Below are 23,919 nucleotides of genomic sequence, written 5' to 3'. Positions count from 1 at the left end.
GGTCGGTCACTTTGACGTGACTTTGTTTGTCTGTGATCAATTTCGAAATGTCACTGATGCTATAACCAGCACTCGTGATTGAAATGAAATTCATTTCGGTTCACGTACACATGTGCGATGATCAGAGGTAAGACGCACATGGTCGTTGTGGCGTCTGATCTGATTGGTAACCAACTCCTGGTCAATCAGTTTGTCGTGATTTTTTGGTATTTTATTATCGCGATAGACTTAGAACATACGTGGCGCGGGCGAGTGGTGTTTTATTAACCATGTGCATATGATTAGAAGCAGTAATCGGTTCTGCTAGCTGGTCAAATGATCCCGCATCCTACATATATTGCCAGACTCAGTTTGCTGATCCAAACGTTTATGTATGAACTCTCGTAAGCAGTGCACATGCAAGGATTACCGCTTCATAATGTATTTATTAATTACTCTAGAAAAACAGTTTAGACCCACAAACAGCCGGCACCGGAATTTGAGGCAATTTGGAAGAAGGGAAGGAAGAGTCAGTACGACTTTTAGCGGACATTGCCTAAGTTTCTTGTCCAGATGACCAATTTTACGCTGTTCGATGGTAAGGGGAATCCTATGTTAATGGTGATCTCCGGAGGCGGATACACGGGCTGTTGTTGGTAGCAGTGGATAGACGCTAAGTGTCAGCATGCCGTGCCCGTTAGAAAATCCGTACCCGTGCGCGGTGTCAATTGCGCCCAAGGTGGATTATGAAAGGTGCTGGAATTTGGTGGCTTTGTCTAGAGTTAGTGCTTTCGGATATCAAAATAATAAAACCAGGATATAAAACAAAAACTATCTACCTTTTTATCCATCTACAAAACATCTTTTTATATTTGCACTATGGAGAAACTAACAAATTACACGCCTCGTATGCTAAGAATATCACCGATTCGATTAAAATTATTACACTAACAACACAGTGAATGAGGAGGTGCCGCTGAAGTGAGTTCACATCCGAGGAGCTCTGCATGATCGTTTTCCAGCCGAAATCGAACGCCGACGCAAGTACTGGAAAACTGCCTACTTTATCTTTTTGAGTCGACCGGATTCTTAGGCCGGTTCCTTGGCCAGACACTTTACTTCGTTTTGCCAAAATTCTCGATCGGGCCGACCATGTAAAAGGCAATCTCTGTCAGTTGGTCGAGTTTGCCGTTCATGAGTATGGTGTAAACCTTGATAATGTTCTCTTTGTACACCAGCTTGCCGGCATAGCATAGAATATTTTTTTACTCGTATAACCTTTGTGTACATCAGTGTACTGAAAACAGCTAATTAATTTTTTCGTGTTTTTACCAAAAAAGATTATTTAAACAGTTGAAACTACTTTCTTAACACTTGTAAATATTTTAATTAAACAAATATGCATTCGCTAAATTTATTAAATTGTCTTTTTTTGGTAAAAACGCGAAAAGGATAATTGGGTGTTTCTAATACACTGATGTACACAAAGGTTATACGTGTAAAAAAATATTCGACCGCATGTCCTCGGCGCGGAAAAGTGTGTTCGAGAAATGTGCCGCAGATTCAGCATTGCATCCGATGAATTCAGGAATCATCAACGTTTTCAAGCATTATACCGCATTCTTGGCATTGGCTAAAACAGATTCGGGAAGGAGTCCCGCGGTCTTGAGATAAAGTGTGAAACCCTGTAATATTTACATTTCAAGAGGCATATCAAGCGGAAAACGATTTGGTTTGTTATTCGAAGCTAGGAGATAAAATTGCAAACGGTTCGTGTTTCATACCATTTAACATATCAGCATGTCGAAGCACACGTAGAATGGTATCGAAGTAACGGCTTCATATTTTGGAACCATGCACCAGCGTTGGATGCTGGTGTCATACTTAGCACTCATACTTAATTCATGGTAAGTTTTGTTTCTTTCTTTCACTCGATTGATTGATAAATATTATTATTTGCTATTTTTAGGAACGGTTAATAATGTAATAAGCTCGAGCGAAGTTTTTCCAGCTTAGTTCGATTGCGTCTCAACAGCTTCTACCGTGTGATGTAGCTGTTTCTCCGAGTGTTGCCGGTTTCATAGGATACCCGCTCGATGTCGGATACTAACCAACGCTGGATGTATACAGGAGTGCATTGCCACGATTACGACGGTGCAGGCCATTTGACGTGCCGGCTGATTCTCTGACCGATCCAGTTTTGACTACCACATTTGCTCGCTTTGATGTCACCATGCTGTTGCATGCTATCATCGAAATAAGCATCTACTTGGCTGTGAATCCACTGGATTCGATATCGCGTATAATGGACCCAAAACATTACCGACACTGAGCATTGTAACATTTACCGTGGCGTGCAGCGGATCCTGTAGAACTACAGGACGCTCCAGGAAATAATTCCCATCCTGGCAATGAATGAGCTGTTCGTAGTGTTGCACATATTGCATTGTGCTAGCACTTTTCGCACAGTTTGGTCTACGAGAACGGTGCGCTTTTTGTGCTTTTAACGTGCTATGCGCTTTGAGTTTTTGAGCCCTGTCCGCTCTTTGAGCACTTGGGGTTTGGTCTCCATTTTTTCCACGTCCACGTAAAACTTTCCGCACAGTCGCGTACTTTAAGCGCTGTGTTGTAATGCGCGCATAATATGATGTGCTATGCGCATGATGCGCCGTTTCCAGCGTTTCGAATTGCAGGCGTTTCAGGTCACAGAATTGTTCACGGGCTATGCCGGCAAGCTGGTGAACAAAGAGAACATTATCAAGGTTTACACCATGCTCATGAACGGCAAACTCGACCAACTGACAGAGATTGCCTTTTACATGGTCGGTCCAATCAAGAATTTTGGCAAAACGAAGTAAAGTGTCTGGCCAAGGAACCGGCCTAAGAATCCGGTCGACTCAAAAAGATAAAGTAGGCAGTTTTCCAGTACTTGCGTCGGCGTTCGATTTCGGCTGGAAAACGATCATGCAGAGCTCCTCGGATGTGAACTCACTTCAGCGGCACCTCCTCATTCACTGTGTTGTTAGTGTAATAATTTTAATCGAATCGGTGATATTCTTAGCATACGAGGCGTGTAATTTGTTAGTTTCTCCATAGTGCAAATATAAAAAGATGTTTTGTAGATGGATAAAAAGGTAGATAGTTTTTGTTTTATATCCTGGTTTTATTATTTTGATATCCGAAAGCACTAACTCTAGACAAAGCCACCAAATTCCAGCACCTTTCATAATCCACCTTGGGCGCAATTGACACCGCGCACGGGTACGGATTTTCTAACGGGCACGGCATGCTGACACTTAGCGTCTATCCACTGCTACCAACAACAGCCCGTGTATCCGCCTCCGGAGATCACCATTAACATAGGATTCCCCTTACCATCGAACAGCGTAAAATTGGTCATCTGGACAAGAAACTTAGGCAATGTCCGCTAAAAGTCGTACTGACTCTTCCTTCCCTTCTTCCAAATTGCCTCAAATTCCGGTGCCGGCTGTTTGTGGGTCTAAACTGTTTTTCTAGAGTAATTAATAAATACATTATGAAGCGGTAATCCTTGCATGTGCACTGCTTACGAGAGTTCATACATAAACGTTTGGATCAGCAAACTGAGTCTGGCAATATATGTAGGATGCGGGATCATTTGACCAGCTAGCAGAACCGATTACTGCTTCTAATCATATGCACATGGTTAATAAAACACCACTCGCCCGCGCCACGTATGTTCTAAGTCTATCGCGATAATAAAATACCAAAAAATCACGACAAACTGATTGACCAGGAGTTGGTTACCAATCAGATCAGACGCCACAACGACCATGTGCGTCTTACCTCTGATCATCGCACATGTGTACGTGAACCGAAATGAATTTCATTTCAATCACGAGTGCTGGTTATAGCATCAGTGACATTTCGAAATTGATCACAGACAAACAAAGTCACGTCAAAGTGACCGACCAAGAGGTGGTTGCTGCAATGTCACCAATCTGGTCACACGTCACAACGACTATGTTCATCTTGCGCCTGATCATCGCACTTGTGTACGTGAGTCGACTTGAGCTTCGTTTCAGACATGAGCGTTGGTGACTGAAACAGTGATATTTTACAGTGCTGCTCCTGGTCCAGAAAATTCCATAAAAAAGTGATTGACTTAAAGTTGATTCCCAAATTGTCACCAATCATATCACTCGTTAGAACCACTTGAGAATTTCACTTGTGATAATCGCATTTGAGTACGTGACGCTGACTAGGTTTTTGTTTCACTCAGTTTTTTTTGTGATATTGATGGTGACATTTTGCAGCACTGATCGAATGTCGAAGGCAAAATAAATTCCTTTTTGGTCGAATTTGAAAAACTATTTAAAAATGTGCTAACATTCTAATTTTTAGATGGAATCAGATCAAATGACTAATTTAATCACTAAAATCTACCTTTTCAAGCAAAATTATACGAAAATTAGGTTTAATTTGACTGAAACCCTAGAAATTCGACATACGCTAAAATTCAAGATACGCTATTGCCTCCGGTCCGCATTAATAGCGTATATCGGAGAATCCCTGTAGAGTTGAAATTAATGGGAAAAAAATCATTTTTTCTACATGCAAGGTTGAATCAAATTCCTCTGCTTGCGTTCTATATGCCCGCGGAACGGAAAGTTTATGAAAATCAGTGCCGGGCTGAACCTGTTTACTAAAGCGTACAGTAATTCAGGAGTAAAAAATAATCGAAAGAGAAAGAGGGAGATTATGAAAAAGGCAAAGGAGCGAAGACGGGATCGGTAGACGGGAAGGGATAGGTTGAATTCGAACAATTCTGAGGCACTATTTAACTACTAAAAAGCTGAAACAGCGAAATAGCTAATTAAAAATGGCTAATCGCGAGCAAAACGTGTACAAAATATAGGTATGTGGAGACGAAAACGGTACCGTAAGGTGCGACAAGGAACATAAAAATGTACACGAGACAGAAGGGAAGGAGCATCGATCGTATGAAGCAACAGGCCTGCCACGAAAAATGCCAGAGCTACTGAAAACTGGTGCTCCAACTGCCTGCGTCCACACGTGAGGTCCAAAACAGCCAAACAGCAAAACAGAAAATATGATTATTACGTTCTGAGTCTATCTCTAAAAAATTCTGTGATATGTTGAAATCAAATAAATCATGGTTTTTCATGAAAGTTCGACACATAGCTGACATAGGATCAGACTGAAAAAAACGAGTTCTATAACAAGGGACGGAATTGACGAGTGGGTAGACTCCTAGATGGCGCGTTAAATTATATCGTAGCTAATAGAGTAGGAGCATCAATGTGGTGGTTGAGTAGTCCTGATAAAAAAGGTATTTAGCTATCTCACGGCGCTTTTTCAACGTCTGAGTCCCTAAAAGCAGACACCAGGAATGGTATGACGGTAACACATCGCCCTGTCGCCATGGTAAGAGTTTTACAGCATATCTAGTCGCTTTTCTTTTGATGGCCTCGATTCGGTTACTCCATTGTTCAGTGCAGGGGTCGCTAACTGTACTGCCATATTCTAACTCTGATCGGACATAGGCACAGTAGATTATTTTTATGGTCATAGGATTGTGGAAACCTTGCGTTGATCGAATAATCCAACCCAATAGTTGGTTCCCTCTGGACACTATATTCTCTAGATCAGGTGTGTCAAACAGGCGGCCCGCGTCGATTTTGAATGCGGCCCGCATTAATATTTTGAGAATAGCTTAAAGCACTGCAAATCAAAAATCTGTTATTACTATTTGTCGAAGTGTATTCAAATTTTTAGAGAAGAACAGTCATTTTGTCGCTATATTCTTCGAAATTAACATTAATGTACCCATAACATCTAACAAACTTATTCTACACGTACGTACAGAACAACCGAAACCCTTAAGAAACATTATATCGAATGCAACCTCAGTCGTATTATGTTTCGATTAAATTCTGAATATTAGCATAATTTTGTGCAGAATCAATTGCACATCTTATATGGAAAAACAGATTTATGTCAACTGTCAAGAAACGAAATAGGAATGAAAATAACTTGATACACACACTTGGAAACTTCGCAACAACTAGTGATAGATTATCGGAATCGCATCCACGGCTCAAAACCATTTCCGATCTTAGCTTTTCCGACTCCGATTCCGGTTAAATCAAACCAACAGATCCGCTCGTTGCCGTCCGAAGCCTATAGAGCCGTCCAGAGCCATTCGGAACCGTTGAAGTCATCGGTAGTCGCACGGCTAGTTTGCAGTCAGAAATGGCTCTGGTCGGTCTCACCGATTTTGACAATCTCAATGCCTCCGACTGCCGAGTAAAGGCTTCAATCGACTCCGAATTGTTTCGTACGGATCTGCACGGCTGCGACCTTAGAATGTTAAATTTTTTGATGTTTGATTGGATCCACTTCTATTTTTTTTTTTTCATAACCATGCCACCATAAAAATGTTAGGCTGGAAATAGATGAACCGAGATCGTGGCGATACCGCGAAAATCGCGTATGACTTGAGCTGTCAATTCTGTTTTAAAATTTAACAGGTAGGCGAGATAATCGCGGTTCGTGTATCGAACCATCCGAGGTCTGGCGACGATTGAATGTGCTAAGATGATTTTTTTAATCAATTTGCAAATCAAATTATTTATTTCACATAGTTCATGCAAAATAAAATACAAAACTCGTTTCTCGACATGAGTTTCCACACAAACCCTCCAGAAAAAGTAAAAATAATCGGTTCTCGCTACCGCGAAAATCTCAGCAATACCAAAGTTGGGTATCTCTGCGAAACAGCAGGCGCGATTAGAGGCGTGGAAGACTTGACAGCTCAACTGTTCTACAACTGTTATAAACAAGGCGCGAATTTCGCGGTACCGCGACGATCTCGGTTCGTCTATTTCCAGCCTTAATATCTAATGTTTATGACACATTGAAAGCGATTGTAACCAAGTTGAAATTATTCGTACCCCCATTCTACAATATGAATCAATATACTTTCCAACCTCCCCAAAAATCAAAACCAAAATGAAATGATTACGCTTAAGATAGAGAAATTTAAATTAAGGATTCAAATAATCGAAATGCCGAAGCCCTGCAATACATAGCTTATTAATAGATTAGCTCACAAAGTCCATTCCTCAATTTGCGAATCATTCAAGACGCTTCAACTGCCAAAAAATATTTGCCGACCTTTGTGGGATCAGACACCACGAATCTTCGTCAGATAAAAATATCGTAATTTACCAAAATGTTTCGTATAATACGAGTTTTTGTTATAAGAAATGAATATACCACCACTTGGAACTTGGAAATTTGTGAAAAATAATGTTTAAACACGTTATATTACAATTTTTCTCTTGATCTGCCGAAAAATTGCAGGACAATATTTTTCTTATTCATCCAGCGATGGATAACTTGGATTCCTTGAAAAACTAGACTTCCCCTACCTCAGTGAAAAAGTGTGGTTGAGCGATATTTTCTAACAGACCTGCCGTTTGAGAACGCGACTAATGAAAATTTTGTTTTTCCTATTTTAATAATAAGGATAAAAGAAATTGCATGTGACGTTAATGTACTATTAAACTTTTTTTAAATAAAAAAGAGCACAATGAAATATAACATCGCAAATTTGTAAATAAGAAACGATTCCAGATTTGAAGCGAGGAGCATACAAAGTCATTTTTTAACAATAATGATTTTAAACAGTATACTATATAAATATTGGGGTATATTTTTTATTATCAACTATGCGGCCCGCGAATCACTGAAAATCTGTACTTGCGGCCCTCTGATGAAATGAGTTTGACTCAGCTGCTCTAGATGATGGTTAAATGTTAAACGCGTGTCGAGAATGATCCCAAGATTGCGGAATGTATCGGTGCGTTCAACGGATATGTTATCGATCTGGTAGTTGAATCGTGTGCAAGATTGAGAACGGTAAAAAGACAAGACGCGACATTTTTCGATACATAGCACCATTGCATTATCACGGCACCATATGCTAAACAGGTTGAAGGCGCGTTGAAGATTGATGCAGTCATTGGTATCGTTGATAGGAGCGAACAGCTTAACGTCGTCGGCAAACAGAAGAAAACGGTGTTCCGCTAGCAATTGTCCCACATCGTTTATATAAATAATGAAGAGCAGCGTGCCCAAATTCCTGCCTTGAGGTACCCCTGAGGTGCCAAGCACCTCTCGATGTATGATCGTTTACCTTGATCTTGTATGAGCGTTTTTTGATGTAGGAATGCATCCATTTAACTATTTGTGAGCTTAGAGATCTGTGTAAATGGCATCCACTTGACTTCCGGAGTCCAGATTACGTTTACAGAAACTAACGAATTCAGCGAGGTTAGTTAATGTTGAGCGTTTGGGTACCAACCCGTGTTGGTTGTCCATTATGTAATTTGATGTAGCGGAGAGCATAGGACCGTGAAGCAGAAGCTCAAAAGCTTTTGATACCGCACAAAGTGATGAGATACCGCGATAGTTTGAAACACATGAGCGATCCCCTTTTTTTAAATATTGGTACCATCCACGAGGACTTCCATAAGCGTGGGAAAATACCAGAACTCAGCGATGTGTTGTATATGTTTGTTAAAACAGGTGCTAGGGACTGACAGCATTTACTGATAATGAAACTCGGGATGCCATCGGGATCAGAAGCTGTAGAAGGTTTAAGGCTTTTGAGGCACTTTTCTACTGTGCGTTTATCAAATGTAGGAATGGTGTAATAAATCATGTTTAGAGGTGTGTAAGATATGGCCATTGAGATCACCGTTTGATCTACAATTGGGGTGGATCGTTCCGAGAAAATGTTTCAAATATTTTTGGGTGACGTGCCCACGGAATCATTATATCTGATTGTGCTTGGAACTACGTTCGAGCGTCGTCTGCTGTCGATGAAGCGCCAAAATTATAACATGTATGCGTATTAGGTAGCTGAAGTTGTACTGCTTACCTGCCGTATGCCACTGTGATACCGAGCGAGACGCATAGACAACGCATCTAGAAGACATGAGGAAAATTTTCTGTGTCTCTTTTGCCTTGTCGTTGCCTTTAGATCCAGGTGAGTGAAACATGCATACCTTTCGGGTACGCTGGGGGTATAAATCCTATCCCTCTCATGGTGAAGATAGAATCGTATGAAATCAGCCATGCATTCAGGCGTGGGCAGACCCGTGGACGCCGTCTGTACGCAGACATTGAGCTTCTCGGGTCAATCCGAATGACTACAGGTCGCTGGTAGAAGTTCCCGGATATGTATGGCAGAACAGGACTACGCGACCGCGTAGGATGCGAGTAAATTCCATGTTTAGCCTTAATTCTCGAGTCACCGACTTTTGCAGAGGCTACATTCTCCACCTCAAGCTTAAGATGATAGGTCAAAATGGTGTCGGTCTGTTTTGGACACTCCTCCAACAGGCCAAGACCGAGCAGTAGTTGTAACGCCGGAAAAGAAGAAAGTGGACATATAGGCTACAGACAAGTACCTGCATAATGTTTACAACTTTGTACAACATTTCATTCAACAATCGTTTCTTCTTCTCCTTCCTCTTCTTCTTTGGCACAATTACAGTCGCTGGTCAAGTCCTGCCTCTACCACCAGTGGGCTTGTCTTTCAGCGACATATTTTTTAATCATATCAGGATGGTCGGTATGAAGAAAGTACTATGTATGGAGGCACGATCCACTCGGGGTTTGAACCCATGACGGGTATGTTGTTTGTATGGAATATGCAAATTCATTAATAAACTTTAATAAATACACAAATGCACACTAGACACACCTCAATTTAACAGCTGTCGGTCAAGGCCTGCCTGTACCCTACTAGTGAAGTGAGCTTGGCTTTCAGTGACTTATTAGCAGGATAGTCAGTCCTTCGAATGGGAGAACGCTCTATTCGGGGCTGGAACCCATGACGGGCATGTTATTCTGCTTATGCTGCGCTTTTAGTGTTTTTACAAAGGTTCTGGAAAGTTTCAATTGTTCTAGCCAAATAACGAGTGCGTTCGTCGATCATTGCCTACACTGCGCTTTTAGCAATAAGTTGCTATGCGTTCTCTGTTTGTCCACTTTGCTGCAGTAACGCTTGAATTGCTTATGTTGCGCGTTTCGGTTGTTTTCGATAAATGTCTCAATGGTTTTTTCTATGGATGGTATGGTCTAGGTATGTTGCTATGGTGTGGATTGATTTGCTGATGTAATATAATGAATGTGTTGCAATAGTGTGATTTGGCTTTCCGAAGTGTGTTACAATGTGTCTATAGCTGATGGTGTGTATTATAATAAGTTCTGTATAGTAGATATGCTACACCTCCTCCCTTTAGGAGAATAACGTAAATAATAAAATGATTGAAGTTATTCTTTTGATTTAATTAACCTGTTTTTGTGTACTGTTGACGATTTGTTGGTGGTTTTGTGTATTATGGTACAGTTTGGTTCTTGTATATTTGTTACTGTAAATGGTCCAATATAAACGGGAACCAATTTCTTCCTATTTTCATTTGTTAAGTAAACAATGTCGCCTATCTGAAGTTTTAAGGAGTTAATATTTTTATTTAGTATATTTTGCCTATTTTCTTTAGAGCTCACAAGGTTTTTCTGTGCTATTTCGTGTGATTTCTGTAATTTAAATTTCATTTCATTATAATATTGTTCAACATTATATACTGGCTCTATTTTGTTTTGGTAAATTTCTTGAGGTAGATTTGCTTTTCTGCCAAAAATTAATTCATAAGGCGTATAACCTGTGTCTGTGTGTTCTGTGGTGTTATAAAAAAATTCGTAAAATTTAATCCAGTAATCCCAGTCATCATGGTGCTCATTTACAAAGCTTCTAAGATATTCATTTAAACACCTGTGGTTTCTTTCTAGTGCTCCTATGGTTTGAGGATGGTATGCTGTACTGAACGTTTGTTTAATTTGTAAGATTTCTGTTATTTTGTTAAGGATTTCGTTATTGTATTCTAAGCCTTGATCTGATTTAAGCTCTATAAAAGTTCCAAATGTTAATATGAAATTTTCTACTAATGCTTTTGCAATAGTGTTTGCTTCTTTATTGTGAATAGGTATTATTACAACATATTTTGTCAAGTCACATTGTATAGTTATTGCGTACCTGTAGTTGTTATTGGTCTTTGTCAATGGTCCAACTGTGTCAATAGATATAACGTTAAATGGTTTGTTAGGCGTCGTTGTAATTACTGTCTGTTCTTTAGTGTGTCTGTTTACTTTATTAACTAAGCATGCTTTACACTTATTGATAAAATTTTTGATATCATTGCGCATGTTTTTCCACGTGCAAGTATCTCTTATTTTCCTGTAAAGTCTGAATTGGCCTACGTGTCCTCCCGAAGGGGTCATGTGATAATCATGGATTATTCTTAACCGATCATGTTCTGTTTCTACCCACCTAGGTGGTGTAAACAGTATGAATTCATACTTGTCAATCACTCTGTTGGCGATTTCTTTAAGGGTTTGATGAGAGTACTGTGTAAATATTTGGTCGTGTAGAGACAAGGCTAGCTTTTTGTTTTTGTAGTTATTGGCGATTTTGCAAATGTTGAGAAGAGCAAGCTCTAAAGCTTGACTTCCATTTTTTTCTGCTTTCGCGTTAACTTTCCCTAGGACTTTCTTGTAAGTGCTGTTGCACACTTCAAATGTTATATTGTTGTCGGAAATGCTTGTTCTAATTTTTAGAAGCTTCCTTGTTTTGGATGGCGTAGCCGTTGTCCACATCGTTGGTTGATCGGACCTGGTATCGATGGGTTTATGAGGTGTTACTTTTTTAGCCTCTTTTTGTTTAACCATTGCTCTGGTATTAACCATGAGGATTGTTGATTTAAGATTTTGTATATTGTTAGTTGTTGCTAACATTATGTTTGTTGGTATTTGAGCTTTAAGTTCATCTGAGGTAATAACTACTCTAGACAACGCGTCCGCTGCTACGTTTGCTTTCCCTGCTAAGAACTGTACGTCAAAGTCAAATTCTTCTAGATCTAATCCCATACGAGTTAGCTTAGATGTTGGATTTTTCATCCCAAAAACGTATGCTAATGGTCTGTGGTCTGTTTTTACAATGAATTTTCGACCATATATATATGGTTTAAAGTAATTGATTGCCCAATGGATCGCTGTCAGTTCTTTTTCTATTATTGGTTTGTTTTTCTCCCCTGGCGTGAAACTTTTGCTGGCAAATGCCACTGGTAAATCGTTTTCGTCAGTCATTTGAGACAATACAGCGCCACATGCTGTATCCGATGCATCAGTTGTTATAATGAACTGTTTTGTAAAATCGGGATATTGTAGTATTGTTGGTGAGAGTAAACTTTGTTTAAGTTTTTCAAAAGCTTCCTGACATTCTTTGGTCCAATCAAATTTTACGTCCTTTTTAATAAGGTTATTAATAGGTTTAACTATTTTTGCAAAGTTTTGTACAAACTTTCTGTAATAATTACAAAATGCTACGAAGCGTCTGGCATCATTTGCATTTTTGGGTACAGGATATTTTTCTATTATTTCGTATTTTGTGTCATCCGGGTATATACCTTTGTCTGTTATTTTGTGACCTAGATAGGTTACTTCTGTTTTAAAGAAGCAGCATTTTTCTGGATTAAACTTAAGATTGCATTTTCTTAATTTGTTAAAAACCTTACTTAAGTTACTTATATGGTGTTGTGCACTGCACCCTGTAAGGATTATATCGTCGATGTAAACAAATGCTAGCTCAGGTGATAATCCTACCATAGCTATTGCCATCATACGTTGCCGATATATATATATATATATATATATATATATATATATATATATATATATATATATATATATATATATATATATATATATATATATATATATATATATTTATATATATATATATATATATATATATATATATATATATATATATATATATATATATACTGTTGATGTGGTGTACTGTTGATATATATATATATATATATATATATATATATATATATATATATATATATATATATATATATATATATATATATATATATATATATATATATATATATATATATATATATATATATATATATATATATATATATATATATATATATATATATATATATATATATATCAACAGTACACCACATCAACAGTATATATATATATATATATATATATATATATATATATATATATATATATATATATATATATATATATATATATATATATATATATAGATATGTACACATGCGCTACGCGCTATGATACAGGTGCTGAGTAAGAAAACGGTCGCAAGCGAGCCATCGATGTTACTCCACGCAGGTTCCAACGGGAACTCCACTGGAAGCAGGTTCCCACGACCAGGTGTGGTGTCGTATGTTCAGACGGACCGAGGCAACATGATCATCATAAACGTGGACGACAACGTGACCGGCAAACCTGGCAGCACCGAAAACACCAGCCTAGCTAAATAGTACCGAATCCAGAAGTTAGCTTCAGTCTTAGTTTAGCAGTTCGCAAATAAAGATCCCCAGTAATATTTTTTTAAAACTTTCTCCGGGCTATCGTGAACATAATTGGCGCAGTCGGCTAGGCCCAATTCACGTTCAGTGACAAGTTTTCAAGTACAGTGCAGTGAAATAACGGAAATAAATCTGTGTATCGCCCGGACTTTGCTCCATCGCCCGATCCGTGGTTGACTCGTGACGATCGCGTGAATTTCATTATTTCATAAAGTGTAAGAACAAGTGCACGAACGGTTGGTTTCAACTATTTAGAATTGGAAGAGAACATTCGAACAAAAGCTAGCGGCAAGACTCCCCAGCCAGCGTTACTGGGTAAACTAATCAACGCAGGACAATCGCTGACCCAATCCGTGGACAACGAGCGACCAAAGAAGAAAAGGAAGGACAATCGCTGACCCAACCCGTGGACAACGAGCGACCGAAGAAGAAAAGGAACGACAATCGCTGACCCAATCCGTGGACAACGAGCGACCAAAGAAGAAAAGGAAGGACAAAGCAAAGGACAGGTAACGGAAAACCCTAATTCCCCGACACGTGGATAAAAAAGGTGAGTTACATCCTAAAGCATAAGTTCCCCACTCTTATAATAAAAAGGCGGTAGGCAACAAACAATTTTTATCATTGAATGCCAAAATATACCCCTTTCCCAAAAGTTTGTTCTTTGAAATTCACTAGGGACAAGAAAATTCCAGTGAAAATGGAACAAAATATACACGCATTGATTGAATCTATGCGCTTGTTAGAGGAACGCGTTAACACACTCCAAGCGGAAAACGATAGTTTACAACGCTTCCAACAACAACAACAGCCAACGACCTCGAGTCGCAGTGCTGACTATTTTCGTATCCCGGATCCAATTAGGATCCAATCATTCCCGGATTCGACGGAAACAAAAAACAGTTAATCGGTTGGTTAACAACAGTTAAAAAAACACTAGACCTCTTCAAAAACAATGTGGCACCAGAAATATTTAGTGTCTACGAACAGACCGTAATTAATAAGATAGAGGGCAAAGCACGTGATACTATTTGTGTGAACGGAAACCCTACTACTTTTGATGAAGTCGCAGATATTTTGCAGAACGTTTATGGCGATCGAAACAATATCGCAACGTATCAAACACAATTGTGGAACCTAAAACAAAACGAATCTTTGAGCCTTCACTATAGAAAAACAAAAGAAATTTTGATCAATATGAAATCAGAAGCAAGACAGAATACGGTATACGCTTCACATTGGGAGGCAATTAACCTGTTTTTAGAACAAGAATGCCTCGCTGCGTTCATAAATGGTCTGAGCAAAACATATTTTGGATATGCTCAAACCGCACAACCAGAAGACTTGGAATCATCTTACGCCTTTCTATGCAGATTCCAAAACGCTGAAAGAACTAAATCAAACACCAATAATGGGTTCGAAAAACATCCTAGTGTCGATAAAAATGTAAAAAGGGATAATACATTTTCACAACCTAAACACCTTGAAAATAGACCGTTCAATAACATGAAACCATCTTCAGATCGTACAAAAATTGTTCCCATGGACGTCGATCAATCCTTACGGTCCAATATGAGAAACAAAATTTTCTCGCATACAGCCGAAGAAGATGACGGAAAAACAATATCAGAAGAATCCGATTCAGACGAAGAAACCGATAATGAAGAAGATGTAAATTTTCAAATTACTGCAAACCTAAACCCACCGAGTTAAACGCAATTAACGGACTACCCTTTTACACAACAAAATTAAATGACTCAAACATCAAACTTTTAGTAGACAGCGGAGCGAACAAAAACTTTTTAAATCCAGAATTAATTCCACTAACTCAAAGAGTGAAATGCGAAACAATCACCATAAAAAATAAAAATGGTAAGTTCAAATCACAAGAATGCACATTCATAACCATTCTAGATAAAAAATTAAAATTTTACCTTTTCAAATGTCATAATTATTTTGACGGAATACTCGGATACGAATCACTCTCCGATATGGAAACACTAATTGATACAAAAAATCATAAACTTATTCTACCAGATCGTACAATCGACTTAGAAATAAGAACATTAGAACCCCCTTCAATTACATTAAATGCTAATAATTCTCAAATTATAAAGCTTCCTGTTTCTCAAACAAAAGGAAACATTTTTCTTCCGAAAGACATTCAAATAAAAGATGCAATAATTCCTTCAGGCGTTTATAAAGCAAAACAAGGATATGCTAAAGTTCTTGCCAGGAATTACGGCGACACATTAACATTTCATTGGACTAAACCAGCAAAAACATATGAATCAGACAAAATGATCGAAATAAATCATATGAGCACACACCCATATAATGACCATCCGCAAAATTACATAGCAAATCTCGAAAATTTAATTCGCACCGATCATTTAAACAAAGAAGAAAAACATAAACTTTTCGAAATTCTTAAACAAAATCTAGGCATCATCCATCAAGAAAAAGAAAAACTTTCATGCACCACCGCTATTAGACATCGAATAAAAACTAAAGACGATATACCCATTCATACAAAAACTTATAGATACCCCAATATTCATAAAGCAGAAGTGAATAGGCAAATCGAAGAAATGATTGCTGACGGTATTATCCAACATTCTATATCCCCATGGACATCCCCAATCTGGATAGTCCCTAAAAAATCAGATGCAAGTGGAAAAGAGAAATGGCGCATCGTGGTTGACTATAGAAAATTGAATGAAAAAATGATCGATGATCGATACCCTATTCCCAATATAGAAGAAATTTTAGACAAGTTAGGTAGAAGCATGTACTTCACTACACTTGATTTAAAATCCGGCTTTCATCAAATTGAAGTTGATAAAAAGGATAGACCAAAAACAGCTTTTAGCACAGAAAAAGGACACTTCGAGTTTATACGAATGCCCTTTGGCTTGAAAAACGCACCTGCTACTTTTCAACAGGCCATGAATAATATTTTAGGTGACCTTGTAGGAAGAAACTGTCTCGTATATCTAGATGATATTATTATTTTTGGTAAATCACTCCAACAACATTTGGACAATTTGAATAAAGTGTTGAAAAAATTAATTGAATCAAATTTAAAGGTTCAATTAGACAAATGTGAATTTTTAAGAAAAGAGTGTGAATTCTTAGGACACATTGTAACTCAAGATGGCATCAAACCCAATCCAAACAAAATAGAAAAAATATTGCATTGGCCCATACCAAAAACAACAACCCACATTAAAGGCTTCTTAGGAATCCTTGGTTATTACAGAAAATTCATAAAAGATTTTTCAAAACTGACCAAACCCCTCACAAAATGTCTTAAGAAAGGTTCTAAAATAACACATAATGACGAATTTATAAATTGTTTCAACGATTGTAAACAAATGCTCACTACTGATCCAATTTTAAAATATCCTGATTTTAGCAGAAAATTCATTTTAGAAACAGACGCAAGTGATTTCGCCCTTGGCGCTGTACTTTCACAAAAATTCGAAGATGGTAAGGAACACCCAATCGCTTACGCTTCTAGAACGCTTAATGAAACAGAGTGCAACTATTCAGCTACCGAAAAAGAGCTACTCGCCATTGTTTGGGCAACCAAGCATTTCCGACCGTACATTTTTGGAACAGTTTTTGAAATAAGAACTGACCACAAACCTCTTGTTTGGCTAAGACAGAAAAATGATTTAAATAGAAGACTTCTTCATTGGAAACTTGCCTTGGAAGAATTCGAATTTGAAATTAAGTATAAAAAAGGTACTCTTAATGGAAATGCAGATGCACTATCCCGCATAACGGAAACCCCTGCTTTAACATCCGAATTAAATGCAAATACTGCCTCTAACAATACTGACACTATGACGCAACACTCAGCAGATACTAATGATGACGAATTCATCCCAGCAACTGAAAAACCACTAAATGAATTTAGAAATCAAATAATACTAGAAGAAAATAATAATGATTCTCGAGAAGCAATTACACTTTTCGGAAATTATCATAGAATAACAATACAGGGTTTCCCACGATTTATTGGTCAGTTCCCATGATTTTTTGGTGCGTTCCCACGATTTTTTGGTCGTATCCCATAGATTTTTGGTTCGTTCCCATAATTTATTGGTATTTTTCGATTGGATATCAATACAATTGGACCAACAAATTCTGGGAAACGACCAAAAAATCGTGGGAACGCACCAAAAAAATATGGGAACCCACCAAAAAATGATGGGAACCAACCAATAAATCGTGAGAAACCCTGTAAAAACACCCCTTTGTGGACCAGCTATGTTGATCAACATAATCAAAGAATATGCATCTCCCAAATGTGTTACCGGCATTTGTTGCAGTGAAAAAATCTTACAAAACTTACAAATTATCTACAAAAACTATTTCTCTCGCGCAAAATCGATCAAACTATTTTGGACAAAAACAATTTTAGAAGATGTAACTGATGAAATTGACCAGGATTTGATTATTGAACGACAACATAATGCAAACCATAGAGGAATTATTAAGACCAAGCTACATATTGCTAGAAAATATTATTTTCCAAACATGAAAACTAAAATTACTAAATTTATTAACTTTTGCAAAATATGTCAAAAAGCTAAATATGAAAGACGCCCATATAAACAAAAATATCAAATTACTGCCACTCCTAAAAAACCTTTGGAAATCGTTCATATGGACATCTTTATAATTAGTGATAAACATTTTCTAACCCTTTGCGATAAGTTCTCAAGACTAACCATGGCGATTCCTTTACAATCAAGAAACGCTATACATATACTAAAAGCACTAACTCAATTCTTCGCTAACGTTGGAAGACCTTGTTTGCTTGTGATGGACCAAGAATGTTCGTTTAAATCCACCACAATCAAACAATTTCTTGAAGAAAATAATGTAGAATTCCATTATACAAGTGTTCGTCAATCCTCTTCTAATGGAACAATAGAAATTGTCCATAGAACAATAAGAGAATTGCACAACATAATCTCACTACGAGATTCTACAAAAAAATTATCAACTACTTCAAAAATTAATTTGGCAGTCTCAATTTTCAATGATTCTATACACTCTCAAACAAACATATCCCCTAAAGAACTATTTTTCGGCTTCAAAAAAGAAGATCCTATCCCTGAGGACCTTCAAGAAAGAATCAAACAAAAAGAGGAACTTTATAGAGTGTATGCCACAAAACAAAAAGAAAAAAAATCAAAATACATAGAAAAATCAAACAAAACACGAGAAGAACCAGAACTATTCAAAGACAATGACACGATCTTCGAAAGGAAAAGAAATAATTTAAAACACGAAGAAAGGTATCGTGAAACGAAAGTTTTCGATAACCTAGTTACAAATATTTTAGACCGTAATGGAAGAAAAATTCACAAATCAAAATTGAAAAGGAAACGAAAAACCTAACACACCATTTAAATTCTTTCTCATCCTTACGGAAATCACAGCTGAATATTATAAAAAAAAACTTATAAAAATATTATAAAAATGAAATTTGGAATGATTCATTTCCTCATAATAGTTTTAACAAATTCAAAACTTATAACAGCAACAATTTATAGAGACTAGCCTTAACAATATTCAGAATTTAGCCAATAATATTAGCCTAACCAACCATCTTAAGGACACCTTAGACTATAAAATCCTATCAGCTAAAAAAAAAAATAATAATAATAATAAGGAAATAAAAGACCTAGAAAACAAAAGAGAGGCATAATAAATGGTTTAAGAACAATTATAAAAATAATCGCAGGAAATCGTAGATCAGAAAACACTTAGAACATTCAGAATTTAGAACATTCAGAAAACAAAACCATATCCAACATTAACGCTCAAGTTAGAATTAATTCCGAAATAGAAAAATCAGTAAACAAAATTACACAAACTCTAAAAAAATAAAAATCGAAAATCAAATGAATAATCAGATAAAAGTCGTAAAAACTTAAATAGAACAAGTAAATCTTATCCTGAACATTGATAACATTGTACAAATGTAGAAGACATAGAAGAATAGACGGATGTAAAATTTGTAGCCAAGCATAAAAACACCATTTTCAATGTAAACGAAGAGTGCACGATTTGCAACAACCCACAACCGCTAAACGACGAGTGTATCTCAAATATCATCAGAAATCATCCATCTAAATGTACCACCACCACGAGCTCCGAGCATATGAGGAATAATAATACGAGGAATGAAACCAGGAGTCATTCTAATCGATACCACCTTTGGCGTGCCAGTCATTGATTCATGTTCAAACAGCCAAATAATAGCAGTACCCACACTAATTGAAACCGGCAATTGCACCGTAAAAATCTTAAATAGCACATTTTCTGCGCATATTGATGTGTTAGACCAAGAAGACTACTTCCTACCCTTAACTGGCAGCAAAACAGGAATAACTCTAAACAAGCCAAGTATACAAGATCTGCACACAATGCATATTAGTAACATACATCAACTCCATACAATAACACTCTGCTTACGCACGCATACAATTGCAGGAGGGATATTAATTGTTGTTCTAACAGGCTTTCTTATAACTGCATTTTGCATCTACAAATACAAAACCAAACATGCAGAGAAGAAAATGTCTACCGAAGCTATTCACAACATCATCCCACTGCAAACGTCGGTAAGTCGATCGAGGACGCTCGACGTTTAAGGAGGGAGGAGATATGTACACATGCGCTACGCGCTATGATACAGGTGCTGAGTAAGAAAACGGTCGCAAGCGAGCCATCGATGTTACTCCACGCGCGGAGTCAGGTTCCAACGGGAACTCCACTGGAAGCAGGTTCCCACGACCAGGTGTGGTGTCGTATGTTCAGACGGACCGAGGCAACATGATCATCATAAACGTGGACGACAACGTGACCGGCAAACCTGGCAGCACCGAAAACACCAGCCTAGCTAAATAGTACCGAATCCAGAAGTTAGCTTCAGTCTTAGTTTAGCAGTTCGCAAATAAAGATCCCCAGTAATATTTTTTTAAAACTTACTCCGGGCTATCGTGAACATAATTATATATATACATATATATACATATATATACATATTTATATGTATTGTTATGTCTAGAAGTGAAATGTCAATGAAGCACTTCACCTCCTAATATCCCTAGCATATCAAGCATATCTGCTAAACCGAACTTATTACCACATTGGGGCCCTTCTCCGTTTTAAGTTCGTGAAATTGAAATTGAGACTGAAATTTCAGCCTATGCTGTTTCGGTTAGCTATTTAAATGGGTATAATATACAGGTGGGCTTATCCCAAGGTGTTTTAATTTAGAAGGCGGTTTTTATCGCTTCTGTTTCTGAATGAAGATTTTAAGCGTGTTTTGTGTATTCGTCAAGCCTCCAAAAAGCTTGTTTGAAAAAAAGTTTTCACCTTGTTTTACCATTTTTCGAGCAGGTACTTGAATCTAATTCAGCTTTGAGGCTAGAATAATCTAGACTGAAAATTGCAGGCTTGTTTTATGTGTGGTTTTGCATGGAGTGTTAACATGATTTCAGGCTTCAACTGTCAAACTCCATACAAAAACCTGACTAGGATCGTGAAGGGCCCCACTATCAGCTATAGACTCATTGTAACACACTTTGGAAAGCCAAACCACACTATTGCATTACATTCATTACAACAAATTCATTAAATCAAATCATACCATAGCAACGCAATCGGAAGAGTACAGGCCACACCATTCATATAAAAACAATTGTTACACACTTCTTGAATACATCCGAAACACGCATAATAAGCAAAGCAACAAACACCTCACACCAATCAAATTTATAAATTGTTACCAATAAAAATATTTCTTTTATTCAGGAGGGAAATAATAACATTTAATTAGGACAAAAACATATTCCAAAACCAAATGTACGACGAAACCCCTAACTTATTTTGAGTATAAATAAAACAAATTCCGATCGTGGCAAGTCAGATACGTTCGGACTGCCAAGATGAGACGTTATGCTTCCCAAAAATTCGCCTTCCAACTTATTTCAAGAGTTTAGTTATGTCCCCCTACCCAAGGTAAGCCTTCTTAACTCCAACGTTTCCAGTAAGGGAAACTCCTTCCGGGTTTCCATCATCGCCTGGACGATCATTTGCAGGGTTCAATCAGTCCGCTTCAAACAGTTGGTTCCACACCGGCTCATAACAGTAAAGCACTGACCTACCACGACGTGTACGTACGATCATCACATTACATGGCGACCGTATAAAAAATTCGAACATATTACATCCATACACCTTGAACTGCGCATCGTTTACTGATACCGTTAAAAAAAGTAGGATCAGAAACAAGTTGATGGAACTGAGATTGCTGCAATTCATGCGTTTTGATGACAAAATTGATAAAGGATGATAAAATTCATTATTCTTTTGAAACAGCAGCGAGAACTTATATACATACACTAAACAGAGCGATTAATTAATTGTAACTTAAATCATGAATTTTACATCAAAACTGTTACTTTTTTTCTCGCAAATATGAAGCGTTTTACTGCTGATGGATCGAAATACTAATTAGGGTTACTGTACCCGTTTTCGGCAGGGTAACTAAAACGTGAAATCATGCAAAACACATTGAAAATTGTCGCAACACATATTTTTTAAACATAGATATGCCCATTTGTTATTCATATACAAAGTTTCAAATCATTTACTTGCGTATTTTTGAAAATATCAATCAAAATGTGCAGAGAACAACATTTTCGACAGATTTGCTATCAGTTAATAGGTCGGCAGGTTTCGTTATTAAGAGAACCACAGCTGTAAAACAATGAATGTGTGGTTCTTATAAAAGATTTTACGGCTGAAGATTTTTTTCTTTCCCGCTTGGAATTTTAAAATCACGAAAAACAAGTAGGGTAACTGTACCAGTTTTCGGCAGTGTATCTATTGTCAGCAGGGTAACTTAAAACGTTAAATTCTGCACAAATGCAATAATACATGTCTGAAAACAAAATTTTGAAGTGAAAGCATGCTCATTTCTTATTCATATACGAAGTTTCACATAATTTAATTGTGTATTTTCTAAAACATCAAATAAGTTGTGCTCAGCTCAACATTTTTCGGCAGATTTGTTGTAAATCAATAGTTCGGCAGGTTTTGAGATCAAGCGAACCACAACAGTAAACTAATGAAAGTGTTGTTAATATTAAAGATTTTTTGCTTGTATTATTTATTTTAACTTGTATGGAATTTTAAAATCACGATAAACAAGTTATTTTTCACTTTCAATGCTGCCAAAAATAGGTACACGGTAAATGTTCATTTTTGCCAGATCAATGCTGTGGGCTCCTGCCGAAACATGATTTTGCTGGATATTCATTTAAAACTCGAACACTATTCGAACACTACAATGCGTATGACTGATGATGACTGTAAAAATTGCCTGCAAAATTACCAAAATGGGCCACATAAAATTAATAACTTAAGTACTTTTCAACACCAATCTTAGGGAAGTGAGAGTGTAAAACCGTTTCAAACATTTTTGTCAAACTATTTGCATTAATTAAAACATCATCCAACCAGTATTCGCGTTGCTAAAAATAGTAACACAGCCTGCCAAAAAGAGGAACAAACTGCCAAAAATAGGAGCAAAAACAATGCTTAAATGTTTAGGAATATCTCAAAAAATACATTTGAATCGGCAAATAAAAAATAGTACAACATAATACGATAGTTTATCGTTTAGTAGTTAGCCATTTTGCATACTTACTCTTTTTACGAATATTAAAACAGGAATCAGTAATCGTTGAAAGTGTAATCGGTTCCTCCGTGATAAAAAGTACACGGTCACGACTCACTTTTGCAAACAACAGAATATCACTGAACAGAAGTGTCCAGTAGGGTTTTACTGAACGACCGTCGATACGGGATAGATCTCCACCTGTACAAAAGGGATTTGGAAAAATAAAAAGTTAAATTTTCGAAATCAACTCATTATTTTACGCACCAAAAATCCACTGCCGTCCGTGCGATGCCAATTGAAAAGGTTTACATTTTGTGAACACCATTCTTGCTTCTAGATCCTGAAGAGTCAATAGTGGACGACCTTCACCGATTGGTTCCATGAGCCCGCCACCTACAGTTATCTCGCGATACGCAATCTGTAAAACAAAAATATTTTCATCAACATCACGGTTTCTGAACAGATATTTGCATTGAGCACACCTACCTGTAACTCACTTATGATGTTATTAAAATTAGCATGTTCTTCGCTATCTACACGACAATGGGACGCTATCATTTGCACTAATTTTAAAATTTCTCTAAAATGCTGCAGCGGGCGATGAATGAACGTAGTTAGATCTGGACGTTTTCGTGGTACCGGTGGCTCCGTAATGAATTTCATAAAATCACAGATAGAATTTCTTGATTTATTGACCTATCGAGTATATTTTAAGACAATTATAAT

The 23,919-nt window shown here is 37.2% G+C and overlaps 1 protein-coding gene across 2 annotated transcripts in view; it reads right to left on the bottom strand.

The window, feature by feature from the left end:
- The window catches only part of LOC121591975, a 234,985-nt gene that overhangs the window by 126,273 nt on the left and 84,793 nt on the right, over positions 1-23,919 (bottom strand). For both annotated transcript variants that reach the window (XM_041913110.1, XM_041913109.1), the window contains exons 8-10: positions 23,680-23,889; positions 23,458-23,611; positions 23,221-23,391 (exon numbers count right to left, since the gene is read on the bottom strand). In XM_041913110.1, the coding sequence (XP_041769044.1) occupies positions 23,221-23,391; positions 23,458-23,611; positions 23,680-23,889 (535 nt within the window). The remainder of the gene's footprint in view (positions 1-23,220; positions 23,392-23,457; positions 23,612-23,679; positions 23,890-23,919) is intronic.

The sequence above is a fragment of the Anopheles merus genome, chromosome 2L, assembly GCF_017562075.2.
Source record: "Anopheles merus strain MAF chromosome 2L, AmerM5.1, whole genome shotgun sequence".
NCBI classification, from domain to species: domain Eukaryota; kingdom Metazoa; phylum Arthropoda; class Insecta; order Diptera; family Culicidae; genus Anopheles; species Anopheles merus.
This window is presented reverse-complemented; position numbering and strand designations above follow the sequence as displayed.